This window comes from Acomys minous (assembly GCF_964271855.1).
Source record: "Acomys minous genome assembly, chromosome: 2".
Taxonomy (NCBI): Eukaryota; Metazoa; Chordata; class Mammalia; order Rodentia; family Muridae; genus Acomys; species Acomys minous.
Genome location: NC_140484.1, coordinates 129395914 through 129414147, shown reverse-complemented (window position 1 = coordinate 129414147; position 18234 = coordinate 129395914). Strand labels below are relative to the sequence as shown.

The following is an 18234-nucleotide window of genomic DNA, read 5'->3' as shown; positions in this document are numbered from 1 at the left end:
AGGCTGATAAGTAAGGACTAAAGAGGTAAATAGGAAGAGGGAGCAAGGGCTTCTAACAAGTCTCTGTCATTCAATCGATGGCACGACGCACTGCACATGACGCAGGCAGTGAGTGTACTTCTTTGGCCTGAAGAACATTCTGAGAGGAGCAAGGCCATCCATCACGGAGGCGCCCAGCTGCAGTCCTTCCGATCAAAAGTCTGCGAGGAGTTCCATTAGTGAACCACAAAAGCTGCTGCTAGCAGGATTGAGATAACCCTTCTTCATTTTGACTATGCATGCAGGCAAAAGGTTACATCCAGAACAGATGCAGCAGGACACGAGTGCAGGTAGCTAAGAGTGAATTTACGGCACACGGGCGTACTTAATGCAGAATTTCAGCCTTGAAATCAATACAATAAATTCATACATTTGCATCCCTGCCAGGTTCTACCTATCCCTGGTAGAATGTAAAAACATCTGTAGGCATAATCAAAGAGAGGTTCTGACCACAAAAGAAATTATTTAATCAACAACTTACTTAGATATAAACTGGTTAAACATTCAAGATTTAAATTTACATCCCCAGAAATTATTCAAATATGCACTAAACCTGAAAGTGGCATGCTTAGAGGCGCTGTACAAAGCTGTACACTCACTGTAAAGGAACAACGAAATACAATCAATAAGATTATTGCATAAAATTTTTATTTCTTATGAGCCAAGAAGTATGGTCATGAATCATTTATTCCACGCGAATGTAGGCAACTCTGAGCATGAGCACAGTAAACAAAGGGAGGAAGTGAAAAATCCAAAGGAAACGAGGGTGGAGAGAAGAAATGGAACGGCTAACTATAACAGCCAGCATTAGATCTGGTGAGATGCCATGGAAAACAGCACTGCACATGTGAGGTAAATAACATGAAACTAAAAAACAGAGTCAAACGGAGCATGGGGGCTGTTTTTAATCACTAATGCCAAACTGTCCCAAGAGGCCAGCAGCTTTTTAAGTCTGAACCCTGTCAGCAAAGCTCATCAAAGCTCATCAAAGCCACAGCGCTATCAGAAGGTAAAAAAGATTAAATGCAAAGGCAGAGCCATAGCAAAGTCTAAAGAGGAGGTGGGAGAGGAAGACACAGATGAGTCGGAAAGTGGCTAGCAAGGAGAGGCGGGACATGCGGTTACCGCCTCGCCTCAGTTACTGACCACCTCCGTAACAAAAGGCTCTGTGAAAACTAGGTGAACTCTCTACCCACAGAACAACAGGCCCAGGCTCTGCACAAAATAATTTTTGATATTCAAACCAAAAGATAACTCTAGACTGTTAGAATATCCTAGCTTAAAATACTACTCAAATTCCCAGTCTTTACTACATTGATAAATATTTGATAGGTCTTAAATTGTTGAAAATTTACATCTTTTAAGGAGCCTACAGTAATAAATCAAAGAAGCAATATCAAATACTAGGTAATACGTATCCATTATTTACAAGTACAACAATAGTCTTTTTGTTGACTTGTGAGATGCAGTCTTACTGTGCAGCCCTGGCTAAGGTGGGAGTTACTAACCATAACGTCTGGAAATCCTCCTGCCTCAGTTTCCTGAGCACTGGGATTACAGCCATGAACCACCACACGCTAGTTCTAGCGATTTGAGAACACACAATCCTAACTGTCATGTACACAAGCAGAATGAAACATCAGGGTTATATTTTTAAAATATAATAAAAAGTTTAAACGTGAGGGCCACAGATGGTTCAGGATGAAGAGCATGCCTGTTCTTCCAGAAGACCTGGGTTTGAGTCACAGCACTCACATGGCGCTCACAATGATCTAGTCACTCCAGTTCCTGGAAATCTAAAGCCCTCTTCTGGCATCTATGGGCCCCAGAATGAATGTGATGCACAGACATACATGTAGGCAAAACACCTATACACATAAAATATTTTTTTAAAGTAAAAAGTAAATTTACCGCATTTAAAAGTCTCTTGAGAGCCAGACGTGGTGGTGCACACCTTTAATGCTAGCACTCGGGAGGCAAAGACAGGTGTATTGCAGTGAGTTTTAGGCCAGCCTGGTCTACGAAGTGAGTCCAGAGCAGCCAAGACTACATAGAGAAACCTTGTCTCAAAAAAAAAAAAAAGAAAGAAAAAAGTCTCTTGAGTTTATAACTACTCTATTAACAATGCTAAGATTATTTTCAACTCCATTATTGTTTATAATTTTATTTTAATTATTTATCTTATTTCATATTTTTATAGTTTATATTTTAAATTGTCTTTATATTTGTAAAAGCTCAAAATTATAAAGAAATATATAAGTAGGTAAAGTTTACTTGTCAATGGATTGCCAATACCACCATCTAGTGGCCAATATTGTATAAAACTGTTTCAGAGTTTTGTTGAAAGTCAGGATGTGGGGGAGGCACACATACACCCTAACACCACCTTCTTTTTAGCTCTAGAGAGATTCTGCATTTGTGTGGGTAAAGTACTACTAAAAAGTCATATAAAAGGTGCCTAAGTAAATCTATAAGATGACACAGAAACGGACCCTTTCAAACTATAATGAGATAAAATTGCATATTGTTTTAATCAAAACTACGTGCCTTAAAGCTACGATGCTCTTTGGTAGTTTTCCAGAAATGACCTCTAGCGGGCCTTTCTAAAAATCAGAAAGTCTCCTGGCGAAGAAGAACGGGATTGGAACTGCGTGCACGCGGAAGACCCTGGGGGAAGACCACAGTGCTGCCCTGCCCTGTGACCTAGCAGAGTCTGAAGAGGTGACGTGGGGAACAGCGTGGGCTTTCTCCACTGAATGACCACTGGCCTTTGGTGCCCTCCCACTAATATGACCAAAATGCAGAAAAAGATTGGATTTACCCTCTTATCTGAACAAGCACGAAACAAATAAATACAATAAAAACAGGAGGCAAACCACACGAGACAATTCGCAAGCATCACACAACAAGGGCTGAGAGTCCTCTGTGGGTGATGAGAGACAAACCTGGTGAGCCCTACAGGCTTCCAGGTTACTCCAGTGGGAACCTTCTGGACACAGCTCAGGAAGGAGGAAGTGAGGTGGGGCCCAGAGGCCTTCCTGAGTTGAGGAGAAACTGTCAAAAGTCTGAAGAAACCGACGTGGCTCTAGTCCACAGGTCAGACCATCAGACAGGTGAGAAGAGGGAGGTGAAGTGTCAACCAGGTGTTTCAGGTACGGAACTGACCAGGACACAAATGGAAGAAACCATACAAGGTTATGAAAAGAACGATCCAGAGAGATTAGTGGAGACAGGCTCTGGTACTTGCATGATGCTTGCCAGATAGGTAGAATAATCAGGAAGGCTCTGCCTAGATCAGTGATTCTCAGTCTGTGGGTGGCGACCACTTTAGGAGTCAAATGACCCTTTCACAGGGGTCGCTTAAGACCATCGGAAAACACAGCTATTTACATTATGGTTTATTAAAGTAGCAAAATTACAGTTGTAAAGTAGCAAGGAAAAAAATAATTTTATGGTTGGAGGTCACCATAACATGAGGAACTGTATCCATCGGTCACAGCATTAGGAAGGTTGAGAGCCACTGGCCTAGACCATGTAGGGCCTACATCTACACTGAGCACTGATCCAGACATGACACACAAAAACAGAAGACCCAAACACTGAACAGTCTTCAAGTAACTTAATGATACAGCAGACCACAGCTTGAGAGCCCTTATAAATATCCCGTACACAGAGTGGCAGGAAAGCATAACCCAAAATGAAATAGATTGATCAAAACTAACCTATAAGTGACAAACATACTAGGTATTAGACATACATAAAGTACAGAATTTTAAAACTAGGTCTATATTCTATACTTAGGCACAAAAGTCATAAAAAACCAGTCCCTAGTAGGCGAAGATGTGCAAGCCTGTGATTCCAGCTATTTAAATGGCTGAGGCAGGAGCATCATAAGTTCAAGGCCAGCCTGGGCAAGCCAGTGAGACTGTCTCAAAACAAACAAGGATTAGGAATGGATCTTTTGCCTGTGAGTGCACTTGCCTAGCATGCTTGAGGGCCTGGGTTCAGTGGGCTGTGTGATATCATTAAGTGTTCTAACATGGGGATAATCTCAGAGGCTACAAAAAATATTTTAAAAAGTGATGGTTAAAAACACCCTTCAGGAGCTGGGCACAGTGACACGAGCCTAGCTAAGCCAGTAAGGGGACTAAAATCAGGAGAATTACAAATGCCAGAAAAGCCTCAGCAAGATAGCAAATAAAAAACAGCCAGGTGTGATGGTACACGCCTGTAATCCAGCACTCAGGGAGGCAGAGGCAGGAGGATCACTATGAGTTCGAGACCATCCTAGTCTACAAAGAGTCCAGGAGCCAAGACTATATGGAGAATACAGAGAAACCCTGTCTCAAAAAACAAAAACAAACAACCCCTCCAAAAAAAACCAAGAAGCCCAAAGATAAAAATGACAAACTCATCTATCTTAAGAACTTAACCAACCCTAAAAGAGAAATAAAGAAATCTATGCCAAAACACAGATAATCAAGCTTATCAAAACCATAAAAATAAAACTATAAAGAGATGCCAAGAAGAAAAGGTATTATTCAGAAGAACCAAGAAAAAGATGACATCAATTCTCACTAGAAACAATGAGAAGACACGGTGGCAACTTTGAAGAATCTGCGCTCATGTCTGTACCCCTAAACTTTGGGAAGCTGAGGCAAGAGGAGCTTGAGTTTGAGGCTATCTGGGCTACATGTAACTTCAAGAAAGGCCCGCCTCCTTGACAAGGCCTCGTGGCACAGTGTTTAAGAGCACTTGTTGCTCTTCCAGAGGACCAAGGTTCGATTCCCAACACCCACATGGTCACTCACAGCTGTCTGCAACTCCAGGTCCAGGGGATATGACATTCTCTTCTGGCTTCCACAGACACCAGGCATGCACATGGTATACTTACATACACGTACATGCAAACACGCGCGCGCGCGCACACACACACACACACACACACACACACACACACACGTCTACCAACTTGTAATTCTATATCCACAAAAAAATATTCAAAAACGAAGGTGAAATAGGTATTACAGATACAAACTTTTAGGATCATAGATGTACTTAGTCCCTTCAGTGTGGTGATGCTTTCGGGGGTGTAGTCACGCCAAAGCTCAAAAGACCGTGCATTTCCAATATGCACAGCACTCTACTCCAGTTACTCCTTGATACTCCCATACACAGGGAAAGAGAAGGGAGAAGGGGAGAAGAGAGACATGTGTGTCTGTGATTCTTATGGAATAGTGTTCAGGACAGATGAGTGCTTTCAGGAAAATGCTCCAAGCTTATAATTATTCAAACTCCGCACTAGAGAGAGCACGTGGAAGCAGAGCGCCTTACCTTAAAGTAGGAATGGATGGCAGCTGTGGCTTCACTGCGAACCCTCAGGATAGAGCCCAGAGCGTTAGTCCTACACCTCAGGTGAGGGTACTGTCTCAGGTACTCCAGAGGATGCCTCTCCTTATATTTTAGAGGGAACTCCTGCCAAAAATATGGGGAAGGTTTAGAAGGAAACAAAAACAGAAACAAGGCCAAAAAACCCACCAACCAAACAACAAAAACCATTTTACAAATCAGTTCCCAGAGTATTTCTTAAAACAGTAGTGCTTTGGGAAAATGTTTTCCCTCTTTATTATATAAATATAATAATTACATGTATCTGTGTGTGTACACTTGTATGTGCGTGTGTGTACCTACACACATGCACGCGCACCCCATGTGTGGAGATCACAGGACAACTTGGAGTTGGTTCTCTCCTTCCACCATGCAGGCCAGGAATCACGCTTCAGGGTCACCAAGCTTGGAAATAAGCACCTTAATCCACTGAGCCGTCTCCAGGCCTTTATTCTTAACAGAACTGATTGTAGCTCAATTACTTCTACCGGGGAAACAGAATGGCTGGATGGAGCAAGGAGGATGCTGGGTTAAAGCCAGCTTCACTACGTAGCAGCGAAATTACTGTCACTGAGGCTTGCCTGTCATTTATCAAGTCTCTACCCATTAGCTGTCCGTTTCTTACAACTAGAGAGGTTAGCATGTAATTATCCAAAGTAATTCGCCTCAGAACACTCCAGAAAGAAAGGCCTTTCCTACCACTGTACACACACAGTTGGTGTTTAACTTCTCCCCAGTGTCTTGAGAGGCCACCAGCACAATCAATTAAGATTGCTTTACTGTTTATCAACTTGTTATTGGCATCTGACAGGATGAGGGAGAGACAGCAGCTTTCTTTCATTTAGTACTCAAGATTTGGAAAAAATAAAATAAAGGAAATTATGGCTCTAGCCTGAAACATTTCCAACATTTCTAACTCAGGTTAGAAAATTAAGAAGACAAACATTTTTAAAAAACAAAACTTCAAGTTTCAGTTAAAAAGATAACAGCAAAGTTAAAAAGAAGGCACCAGCAGACTGCTTCTTCTAGTCTCCTCTGTTCTTTAGGTCTTGGGTAAATACTGATTTTTATGCTGTATAGAAACAAATATCACACTTATTAAAGGTAAACTGTGACCCCATTAGTAGAAGCTCAGAATTCTCTCTGACTGAATGTGTTAAGTAATACTCCGCTGGGACTACGGGTGTAGCACCTACCCAAAGGCAGGGGATACCACCCAGGTACATGTTGGAGGTCTTGGCTATGGGATTAGGAACACTAAGGGTTTAAAATAAACAAATTACACTAAACCAAACATATAAAAACAACAGAAGTCAAGGGACAATAATTTTGCCCATTAGACTTTTTAAATCAGTTACAACAAAAGCAAGAAGGCAAATGGCTAGAAGACGGACTTCAGAAGTGACACAGAGATGCACTGACTGACTAACCCCGCTCCCAGAAGAGGAAGACGGGTACCACAGAGATGCACTGACTGACTAACCCTGTTCATGGGCACCACAGAGATGCACTAACTGACTAATCCTGTTCACGGGTACCACAGAGATGCACCAACTGACTAACCCTGCTTACGGGTACCACAGAGATGCCCCGACTGACTAACCCCACTCCCAGAAGAGGAAGACAGGTACCACAGAGATGCATTGACTGACTAACCCTGTTCACGGGCACTAGAGACGCACCAACTGACTAACCCTGCTCACGGGTACCACAGAGATGCATCGACTGAATAACCTTGTTCATGGGCACCACAGAGATGCACTGACTGACTAACCCTGTTCACGGGCACCACAGAAATACACTGACTGACTAACCCTGCTCACGGGCACCACAGAGATGCACTGACTGACTAATCCTGCTCCTAGAAGAGGAAGACGGGTACCACAGAGATGCGCCGACTGACTAACCCTGATCCCAGAAGAGGAAGATGGGTACCACAGAGATGCATTGACTGACTAATCCTGCTCCCAGAAGAGGAAGCAGTCAGTATGCTACTTCACACTAGGCTCTGTGGTCTGTTTCAGTGATCAGGGACGTCACAAATAAAACATGCTCTAAGTGTCATCTTCTCAACAGACTTAAACAGACCATGAATGTTTTAGATTAAATCTACATAGCCCCCTAAAATTATCAGTAAACATACCTTGGTTTCACAATTTCCAATAACCTCAATTTTTTCTGCCTTCAGTTCCACGTTTTGCCTTTTGGCTTGACTTTTGACCAGCTGTCCTTGGACTTGCACAGAACTTCCAAAAGCCAATTCTCTATAGTAACAAAAAACTGGGATCAAAAAAGGCACTCTATATAACCTTCATTTCAATTAAAATCTTGCTAAAGTACATAATGTCAAAAGTATTTACCCTTAGTTAAGTTAAATAATATGCAGACACTCTCTTGCACCAGGACTCTAAAAATGAATTCCTTGAACTTTAAAATGGGAATGAAGGATGTTAACAATTTACTCACGTATTTAGAATTAATAAATTATATAACTATTATGATTTTTAGAGGACGTGGGAGGAGAAAGGCCTAGAACTCACTTTGTAGACCAGGCTGGCATGGAACTCACAGAGATCCACCTGCATCTGCCTCCCAAGTGCTGGGATTAAAGGCGTGCACCACCAGGCCTGTCCTGTCTTCTTATCAACTATACTGGCCCACACACTTTCAGACTGCAGGCTGTATGTAAGGTCCAGAGCTAGGGCCTATAGTTTGGCTGATGGCATTGCATCAATGCCAATGCCCTCCCAGCTTTGACAACATACAATGGTATCACAAGGTACTAACATTGGAAAGCAAGGGGCAGGAAAATTCTTGGTACTACTGTTCACATGTAGAGTTTGGTTGCTTGCTTGGTTTGGTTTCTTGAGCCCTGGCTGTCCTGAACTTACTTTGTAGACCAGGCTGGCCTCAAACTCACAGAGATCCACCAACCTCTGCCTCCCAAATGCTGGGATTAAAGGTGTGCACCACCATCACCTGGCACATGCAGGTTTTTTGTTGTCTTTTTAAGAGGAGGTCCCATACACAGCCCAAGTTGGACCTCACTCTGTAGTCCAGGCTGGCCTCAAATTCAGCTTTCCTCCTCCGCTGCCCAAGGACTGGGATTACATGTATGTGCCAACATGCCTGGATGGAACTGCATTTAGTTGGTTGATGGTCTGAATACATAGACAGTACATTCTGGTTAATGAATTTATATTCTAGTTCAAGTTTACCCACAAATTAATTATGTGACTGCCACAGAAAGCAACATGCACCCATTTGTTTTAAAAACCATTGAAACCGGGCGGTCGTGGTACACACCTTTAATCCCAGCACTTGGAAGGCAGAGGTGGACAGATCTTTGTGAGTTTGAAGCCAGCCTGGTCTACAGAGTGAGTTCTAGGACAGCCAAGGCTACACAGAGAAACCCTATCTTGAAAACAAGACAAAACAAAACAAAACAAGAATCATCTACTAAGAAGGAACCTAGGCTCTATGACTGCATATCCTTACTAATTCTAGTATTTTATAATCATAATATTTAAAATTGGGAGGCTATAGAGTGGCTCAGTAGTAAAATCCTAATAACTGAATTATCACATAACCCAGAACCCACATAAAGGCCGCATAAAAAGTGCAAGTGTCTATAATCTCAGTATACCCCTAAGGGGAGACAGGATGTAGAGAAGGACCCAGAAGCTCTCCAGCCAGCTTGCCTGACTAAGGTGGGAGCAAAGACACCCTGGCTCCAACAAGGTAGAAACACAAGCACTGACACCTGAAGATTTTCCTCTTACCTCTACATGTATGTGTACGCTCATAAGTAAATGTGTTGGGAAAATCCCGCACACAATTTATTTGCTTGCTACACTTAATATATGGTATTTCCTTTGAACATTTAGTCATGTATGAATGTGTATATGTAAAATTGCTCACTATTATATCAAGTGGAGAAAAGAACTGGTATCCATTGGCTACTGACTATTTGATAGATATGAATTTTCCTGTAAGGGCTCTTGAAAATATCTCAAAGAGGTATGTAGTCATCTCCAGAATTCAGGTGATGCAGACCCATGCACCTGCTATCCTCACAGATACCACCGGAGGAACACAACCGACTTTAAAAGGCTGTTGTTACAATGGAACAGTATGACGGTGTGAGTGAAAAGGGCACCCAGAGGCGCATATATTTGAACGCTTGGTCCTCAGTTGGTGGACCTGTTTAAAGATTAGGAGGTCTGGCTTTGTTGGAGGAGGTATGTAACTGGAGGTGGGCTTTGAGGGTGCAAAATCCTAGGTCATTCCCAGTTAGCTCACTCACGCTCTACTTTATACTTATGGAGCAAGACGATGCTCTGAGTCACTGCTCCAGCATCAGGCCTGCTGCTATGCAGTCCCCTCAGTCCCCTCCCCCCAACTTTTGTCTATAAGTTGTTTTGGTCAAGGTGACTTATCACAGCAATAGGCACATAACTAAGACAGATTTTGTTGTTTTGCCCAGTTGAGACCCATCAGTTTTGTAATATGTATGTATTGCCCCTGAGAGGCTATACTTTAACACAAAATAGTATTAGTTCTAACATCTAATGATGAGATCATTAAAGTACCTTTCATTTATTCAATAGTAACTGGTTATTTTCCAACACCATGACAGAAGCTAGGAACAGAAAATTGAATATAACATCACCCCTAACTTCAATGAACTAAGAGCCTTTAGTCAAAGTAGTCTAATAAGAATACAGTTAATTTCCAAACAATGTTATCCACTCTAGGACAGATGGACACAGGATACTATGGGACCAGAGAAGCACCTGCCATAGTCACAGGATACACACATCAGATGATGGACTGTACCAGGCAGGAACCACACATGGGACTGTATCAGGCAGAGGGACTTGTATCATGTGCAAGGTCTAGAAGGTTGCACCAAACATGTGCAACAGGTTAGGGGAGGTGTAAGCAGTTTTTAAAAGATGGGAGCAAAACATGGGCAGAGGACATCAGCACAGGAAGATGTTAGAGCCTGGAGGCTCTGGATCCCAAGTATTTGGATTTTTGTTTTCAAAGTTATTTTTCAGATATGGCTTAAAAAAGATCATTCAGGTGACAAAGAGAACGCTCAATTAGGGAAGTGGAGAACACTAGGAAAGGAAAAGAAGAAGAAGAAGAAGAAGAAGAAGAAGAAGAAGAAGAAGAAGAAGAAGAAGAAAAACAGCTCCTTAAAAAACAAAAACAAAAAAACTCACCGACTGTCAAAGCTGGAGTCAGCAACAACCTGAAGGCTTTCCAGAGAGGACCCGTCATTCACGTGCAGGAACAAAATATCCTTCTGGGATCTGACTGAACGGACCCATCCCTGAAGAGAAGTGTTTTTAAATGTGAGCCTAAAAATCAAACACTTTACATTTTCATTACACATTCAAAAAAAAGATTAAATGAAAGAAAGGTTTACAGTCTTGCCTCAACATGCCAGCCGCATGAGACAAACCACTCTGGGCTAACCTGAGACGAACCGCTCTGGGCTAACATGTACGTGTGCACTACTCCACATGACTCTTATCACGGTGAGATATTCGGGCAGGCCACCTTGTTGTTTTGTTAATAAAGCTCAGCATTTTAAATGGAGGCGGAGCATTTCACATTAAGCTGATAAGCCTAATTAGCGTAAAGAATGTCCTTAACATTGGCATTTCAAAGCTATTCCTCTTGCCTTCATTACAAAAAAAAAAAAAAAAAAAATTACAAGTTGGTGTCTTTCTCCTAATGTCAAATTCCCAGAGAGATCATTAGACTAGAAATATCACTTGGGACTTTGTTCCATTATAAAATATTATACAAAAAAGTTCTTATAAAACGAAAAGCCAAAATATCCTCATGAAGCTAAGTACAGTAGTGTACACCTGTAGTCCCAGCACTTGGGAGGCAAAGGCAGGAGGACCCCAAGTTTGAGGCCTGTGTCAGAAAGAAAGAAAGAAAGAAAGAAAGAAAGAAAGAAAGAAAGGGAGGAAGGAAGGAAGAATGAATATATGGAGGGAGGGAGGGATAAAGAAATGAACATATGAAAATGTCACAAGGAGGGGCCTACAGAGCCAGGGTAGCAGCAGTTACAGCAGCCATCCTTCAGACGGTACGAGAGTTCCAGAGTCTTTACCATGAGCCACAATTCCCAAGCTTTCTTGACCCCCAAGCTATGAGACAATCAAAGAGGAGTATGGGGTGACTGAGCTGGGGGAACCCCACAACTCAGCTGTCGTGAGAACCACCGTGATCAACATGCCCAGAGAGGTCTCTGTGCCCGACCATGTGGTCTGGTCCTGGTCAACACACTCTTCTTGAACTTCTGCTGTCTGGGTTTCATTGCCTGTGCCTAGCTGTCAAGTCCAGGGACAGGAAGACGGTGGGCGATGTGACTGGGGCCCAGGCCTACATCTCCACTGCCAAATGCCTGAACATGAGCTCCCTGATCTTCAGCATCCTTATGGTCATTATCTGCACTGTCACTGTCCCCACCACCTCTGTGGCAGGCTTTCAAGCCTTTTCACAAAGAAACCACACTCTGGATTCTAATCCTGCCCTGTGTTCCACTGTCTACATCTGACCCTATCCTTGGGCCAAGGCCTTGACCCTAAGCATTTGCAAATGTTACTCTCACCTATCTGTCCACTGTGGACTCAATAAAGTACACATGGTGGCAAAAAAAAAAAAAAAAAAAAAAAAAAAAAGAAAGAAAGAAAAAAGAAAAAGAAAATGTCACAAAGAAACTTATTTCTTTTTAAAATTTTTGTGAGTTTAAAATCAGATTTTAAAACTTGTATGTGTGTCTAGCATGTGTACAGGGGCTGGGAGAAGGTGTTGGGCCTCCTAGAACTGAGCTGCCTGATGTGAATATAGTTTTAAGTACTCTTAACCACTGAGCCATCTCTCCAGGCCCCAAAATCCATCTCTTTGTACATCAACCAATAAGTTAAAATTTTGGAAATATTATTATCAAAAACAGCTTCTTAAACATTTTCAAAACGTGATCTTTTGCTATAGCAAAAACTAGATGTATCTGTTCTGCAGCAGAGACAGAAACTAATTCCAAGCAAATAGAAACACGCGATAAATGTCTATGAACACATAGCAATACATATATTCTAGAGACAGTCTTAACTTAAATCACAGACACAAGCAAGTACAAATGAGAAGTTTTCTTTTTTCTTTTCTTTTCTTTCTTTTTTGTTTTTGTTTGTTTGTTTGTTTGTTTGTTTGTTTTGAGACAGAGTTTCTCTATAACAAGATCCCTGGCTATCCTCAACTCAATTTGTAGACCAGGCTGGCCTGGAACTTACGGAGATTGGCCTGCTTCTGCCTCCTGAGTCCTGGAACTAAAGGCAAAAAGTTTTCAAGAAGACTCCTAAGGGCTACACACCCAATTTGAATTTTACCAGCATAAGGAGTTGACAGAGAACAATGTTTTCAAAGACACTGGAAGATACATTGTGACGTCTCCCTTAAATGCAAAGGAATGGATACAGATAGATGCTCCTTGCTAATCATGCTTATGGAAAGCAAGAGATGAGGCTAGACACACAAAACCTCCTCTTATTACCTTGTCTGCTTCTCAGCCAATACCTACAGATACTATTACAGGAGGGCCCAGGACACTTTAAGGGAAAGAAGCACGCTTATTCGTTGTTACGTGAATTGCTAGTATACAGACACCAGTCCAATGTTTTTGTTGATGTTTTTTTGAGACAAGGTCGCTGCCTCCTAAGTATTGGAATCAACAGTGCGTACCATCCACTCTGCCTTTTTTTCTTTTAAGATTTATTTTTACTTATGTGTATGTGTATGTATGGCACGTGAGAGCAAGTGCCCACAGCAGGCAGAGGAGAACATCAGATTCCTTGGAGCTGGATTTACCATGGCTGACAGCCTCCTGACTCAGGTTCTGCTGATGGATTCAGCTCCTCGAGAAGAGAACTCTGGTTCTCTAGAAGAGTAGGAAGGGCTCATAGCTGCTGAGCAATCTCTCCAACGGTTATAATTCAAACAAACAAACAAACAAACAAATCTAGGGCCAGACAGTCGCCTCCAAGGTTACGATCACTTGCTGTTTCTTACAGAGGGCCCAAATCTGGTTCCTAGAACCATCTGAGGAAGCTCACGACAGCTTGTACCTCCAGCTCCAGGGGATCTGACATAGGCCATAGGATCTCCATAGGTACTCCTATGTGCATGGCCTAAACTCATGCAGACACGTATACATAAATACAAAATAAACCTTTAAAAAGATTTGCCCCTACATTAAAAGAAAAAATAGGCAACAAATAATATGCTATTCAACCAATTATACTCCAAAAACCATTTGTACATAATCTATATAAAATATATTCAAATATGTTTATATTTCTTTCTTCTTCAAGTTTACTATGTATTTTACACTTACAACACATCTCCATGCAGCTGAACTACATTTCAAATGCTCAGCGCTACAAGTGGCTAGCAGTTTCTATATATATTGCTAAGTACTGAAGTGAAATAGTCTGTTACTTGGGCAGTAGGTTCAGTTCCTTGAATCTTCTCTTGATCATCACACAACAGATATGGCTAATGCATGTCAATCTAATCAAAAGAGTACAGTAAATGGTTTGATAGCTTTGATTTGGATCATGGAACAAATATGAAAAAAAATGCTACGAAGAGCAGCTTGGTCATAGTGCTAGACTTCAAGACCATGGGAGAGACCAATCAGTGTTTCAGCATTTCAAGGACAAACAGCCAAGCACCAGGTTTAGCCTGTCCCTTTAAGGATCTATTCAACGCTGCTGCAAATACCATGAAGAGAAATGACAGCAGCTAACATAGACCACGAGGCCTCTGTTCTAAATAGCCTGTACCCACTAACCCATATATCTTTCAGTACTCTCCAAAATAGAGACTGTTATCTCCACTTTCATAAGAGAAACTGAGGCCTGGGGCACTGTAGTGACATGCCCGGAATTAGAAAGCTAGCGAATTAAGCCAGGGCAGCTGCACCCCTTGCTGGTCAAACTACAACACCCCACCTTTTCTCCTAGCTGATTAATTCCATGCAAGTCTCAGATTAGGAAGCAAGGTAGCTCAAAGCTGAAACTATGAGTTCCCGTGTGTCCAACCTGTGTCTGTGAGCCACATCAAGCTGCGATTGCTATGAATGCAGCCAAACACAAAACCATAAACTTCTGAGGCTTTTTAATGGGGGCGGGGGGGGGGGGGTGCTTTTGTAACTCGATGGCTCAGGTATGAACTTGGTGTTGCAATCTCAAAAGGTTGGATGTATCAGGAACCAGTGCTTCCTGCCAGCCAGGTGAACTGGAAAACGGGAAGGATTTCTACTTTTAAGGAACTAGGGCAAGACATCCGATGCTCTTAATACAAACAAACAAACAAAAAAAAAAAAATGAAGGGGGCGTGTTCGCTTAAACATTTCTGCATGGTTGGCATGTAACACTCAGCTGCCGCACTCCTAATCGCCACAACGACTTGCGGAAAGTAACAGTGCAACTTTGCTTTGCCCAAGCTTGGTCCAACAGGACAGACAGCTCAGAGTAAAGCTAGACGTGACCGGGCCAAGCAAGCTCCGGCCCGCAGCGTTTCCACATACCCACCTGCACCGTTACGCGCTCTCCACTCGCGTCCTGGACCCCGAGGGCGTCCCGCACTCGCAGTCTGGCAGACGTGCGGGGCCTGGGGCAGGAAACGGTGGAGCAGAGGCGCAGCGCGCCGAGCAGATGCCGGGCCCAGAGCATGGCGTGTCCCGGCCGGCCGGGGCTCCGCGGAGCGCCCAAGGGGACGTCCCGACTCGCAGCCCGTCTGAGCAGCCTTCTTCACCCGCGCAGTCGCGCTGTCAGGAGCTCGCGTCGCTCTTCCTTCCGCGCCCCGAGCCGTTCCTTCAGGAATTCTCGGGCGTCCCGCTCCGGAAAGCACAGAAGGCTCAACACTCAAAGAGCACAGCACACAGAACTATGCTACAGTACGGGAGCAACCCGAGCGTAAACCCAGCTAAAGCATGCTGCAGCCGGCTACGTAACCCCATGCGCGCCCTTGCGTCATCACGCTAGGTGGGGCCTGAGGCTGAGCATGCGTGATTGTGTTCAGAGTGTGCGGGGCGGGCCAAGAGGCAGGGTGAAAGGCAGGGGGCGGTGTCAGGAGCTGAGGTGGGCGGGGCTAAGGCTCAAAGCTTTTGCTGGCTTCTCGGAAATAGGTAGGAAGCTGCTTTGGAGGTCATTCTAAGTGTTCCTTTATAAAGCTGCCTGTGGAGACGGAGGAACGCCGAGGGGCAGAATTGAGGGCCGCAGAAGGCAAGCGTCTGTGCAGAGTCTTAGGTGTAGAGAGGAGTTCTGAGCTGTGGGAAGTCAGACTCAAGACCTAGGATCTGCTTAAGTCGTAGCTGTGGGATATCAAATACCAAAACACACCGCCCCTGCTTAAAAAGGAAAGACTGAAGTGCACTCTGCTAGAATCTTCGAGTCTTTTTTTTCTTCTTTTACTTGCATTTGTTTGACCTGAAAACAATGACCTTTTCATGTATTCAGCTACATTTTTAATTTACACAAAAATTATTTTTATCATAACTCAGTTAAACGCATGATAATCCTTTTATCTAGTTAAATAAGAAAAGGTCAAGGTAAGGGCTAATTAAAGTTCCCACTGGCCCATTTTACAGATAACAGGAACAGGAACAGCTTAATAAAAGTGTCAGTTTAAACCCAGAACCTCTGACTCTATGCACTAAATTATTGGGCTCTACTGCGTCTCACAGTAGGAGAAAAAACAACAACAACAACAACAAAATAAAAAACCTTAGTCCTGTCCGTCAAGGAGCTTGTGATCTGAAGATGATGATTGGGAGGGAGAGAGAGAGAGAGGGGGAGGGAGGGAGAGAGGGAGAGAGAGAGAGAGAGAGAGAGAGAGAGAGAGAGAGAGAGAGAGAGAGAGAGATTACAGGATCACCAACAAGAGCAAACACAGATATGTATGTGACAAGTGAAACGGCCAGCCAGAGAAAGAGATAATTAGGCTGAGTCTTGAGGAAGGTTAGAATTCTGTCAGATGAGAATGTCAGAAAATTTCCTCTAAGAAGAGGACAGGAAAAGCTGCTGGAAGGAATAATGGCCCTGAAAGAACTGTAAAACTTTCTCTAGACAGACTTGAAAAATATCTCCAATACTTTTGGGCTCTTCTAGAACACTGAGAAAGGGAAAAAAAAGCAGAAACTTGTAGCCTTCAGAATTGTGTAGATATATCTTTTATCTTAAAGCATAAATGTATATATTAGATAACCCTTTCCCTCCTCCTGCCCTCCCCCCCCAAAAAGTGAAACCAGCAACTAGCAAGCTCATCTCTTGAGGTTAATTTTCTGTCTCACCTTCTTTCTTCTTCCTCTTTGTTATGCTGGATTTTAAGAGCTGTAGTCTGAGTCTTAAGAAGCCTGTCACCCTCTACTTAAATCAAAGGGCTGATTAGAAAATCTAAGCGGAGGAACATTGTTCAGAAACCCAAGGAAAACGGAACCCAAGGGGTGAAATGGGAAGTTAGTGACGGTCAATTTAAACTGTTCAGTGAAAGCTGATTACTGCCTGCATGCCTGTGCTGAGGCCCAACCTCTCCCTTTTATCTTTTACTGTATCATATCATCTGCTGACTTTCCACCCTCCCCCTAGGGTTTCTCTTGTAGTCCTGGACTCGCTTTATAAACCAGGCTGGCCTCAAACTCACAGTGATCCACCTGCCTCTGCCTCCAGAGTGCTAGGATTAAAAGCATGCGCCACCTTGCCCAGCTTGTTTTCAATGTTTGGATCCATACCTTCTGTCTTTAGATTTATCACCTTCCAGATAGTAGCAAGAATGACGTTTCTATCATGAATAGCATGCTGTGTCGGCCGTAATGATGGGCAGAGGGTTACAGGATGACAGCTATATGCTGAGACCTCTTCACGTAGTCACTCCATTGTCACGATGGCTCTTGCCTTCCTGGGGTTAGTAGCAATGATGCTTAGAGAGATTTTTGCCATATACACCAAGTTACTTAACAGTCTTGCTCCAGTCAATGCTCTTACTCATCTTGTTACCCTGGTGATTAAACACCCATGAATTGTTCCCCCGACAGCATAAAAAAAAAACTTGGCTACCAGACTTTCTCTGATCCACCAAGTTCACTGAAGTGGCCTGGAGTGAGAAACAGAAATGAAACCTCCATGTTATTACACACTGATATTTTCCATCATCTGTGCAGTATATTGTGTCAGCATTATTCCCGAGCTCTGTGTATATCTGTGTACCCTGTATGTCTGCTGCCCACAGAGGGCATCTCCTGGAAATGGAGTTGTAGACAGGCTTGAGCTGTCGTCTGTGTGCTGGGAATGGATCCCAGGTCCCTGTGCCTTCCTGAATGCTGTCTAATGAATCTCTGTCTGTCTGTGTCCCCAACAAAAGGGTTTTGCTCTGTAGTTATTGTGAAAGAAAGTATCGCGTGGCAAAGCAATGAGGGCTACTTTACCAGATATTTCAATGGGGGCTTTACAGACTCCAACTGACCCAGGTAAGAAACAGTGTTACAAAGGTCCTGGTTTATCAAGCAACATCTTTAGTTTGTGTTCCACATTTCTGGTGGATACTCATTGAATAAGGCCAATTTCCTCCTATTTGCTGCTTCCAGCAAGTGTTTATTATGACATTACTCACAGGTGAGGGGCACAGAAGAGCACATAACTTAAGGTTACAGCTCCGTGTTAACTTAGGCTGTAAAGCTCATCGCAAGGGAAATATAAGGCAAGTAAGGTTGGCGGTTATGTTGTT

General features: G+C 43.1%; 1 protein-coding gene and 1 pseudogene across 7 annotated transcripts in view; one reads left to right on the top strand and one right to left on the bottom strand.

The window, feature by feature from the left end:
• The window catches only part of NARS2 (asparaginyl-tRNA synthetase 2, mitochondrial), a 112503-nt gene extending 97011 nt beyond the window's left edge, over positions 1-15492 (bottom strand). For 4 of the 6 annotated variants that reach the window (XR_014777594.1, XR_014777595.1, XR_014777596.1 and 1 more), the window contains exons 1-4: positions 15045-15491; positions 10659-10768; positions 7571-7691; positions 5374-5514 (exon numbers count right to left, since the gene is read on the bottom strand). Coding sequence is in view for 2 of the 6 variants with exons in the window: in XM_084774181.1 (XP_084630307.1) it covers positions 5374-5514; positions 7571-7691; positions 10659-10768; positions 15045-15185 (513 nt within the window). In the remaining 4 variants the exon portion in view is untranslated. Of the gene's footprint in view, positions 1-5373; positions 5515-7570; positions 7692-10658; positions 10769-15044 lie in introns of those variants that run through there. The other 2 variants (XM_084774183.1, XM_084774182.1) reach the window with 2 other exon arrangements.
• LOC311583226 (interferon-induced transmembrane protein 2-like) lies at positions 11565-11979 on the top strand (annotated as a pseudogene). Its single transcript has one exon. The product of its transcript is annotated as an interferon-induced transmembrane protein 2-like (transcript).
• Positions 15493-18234: the final 2742 nt, after the last annotated feature.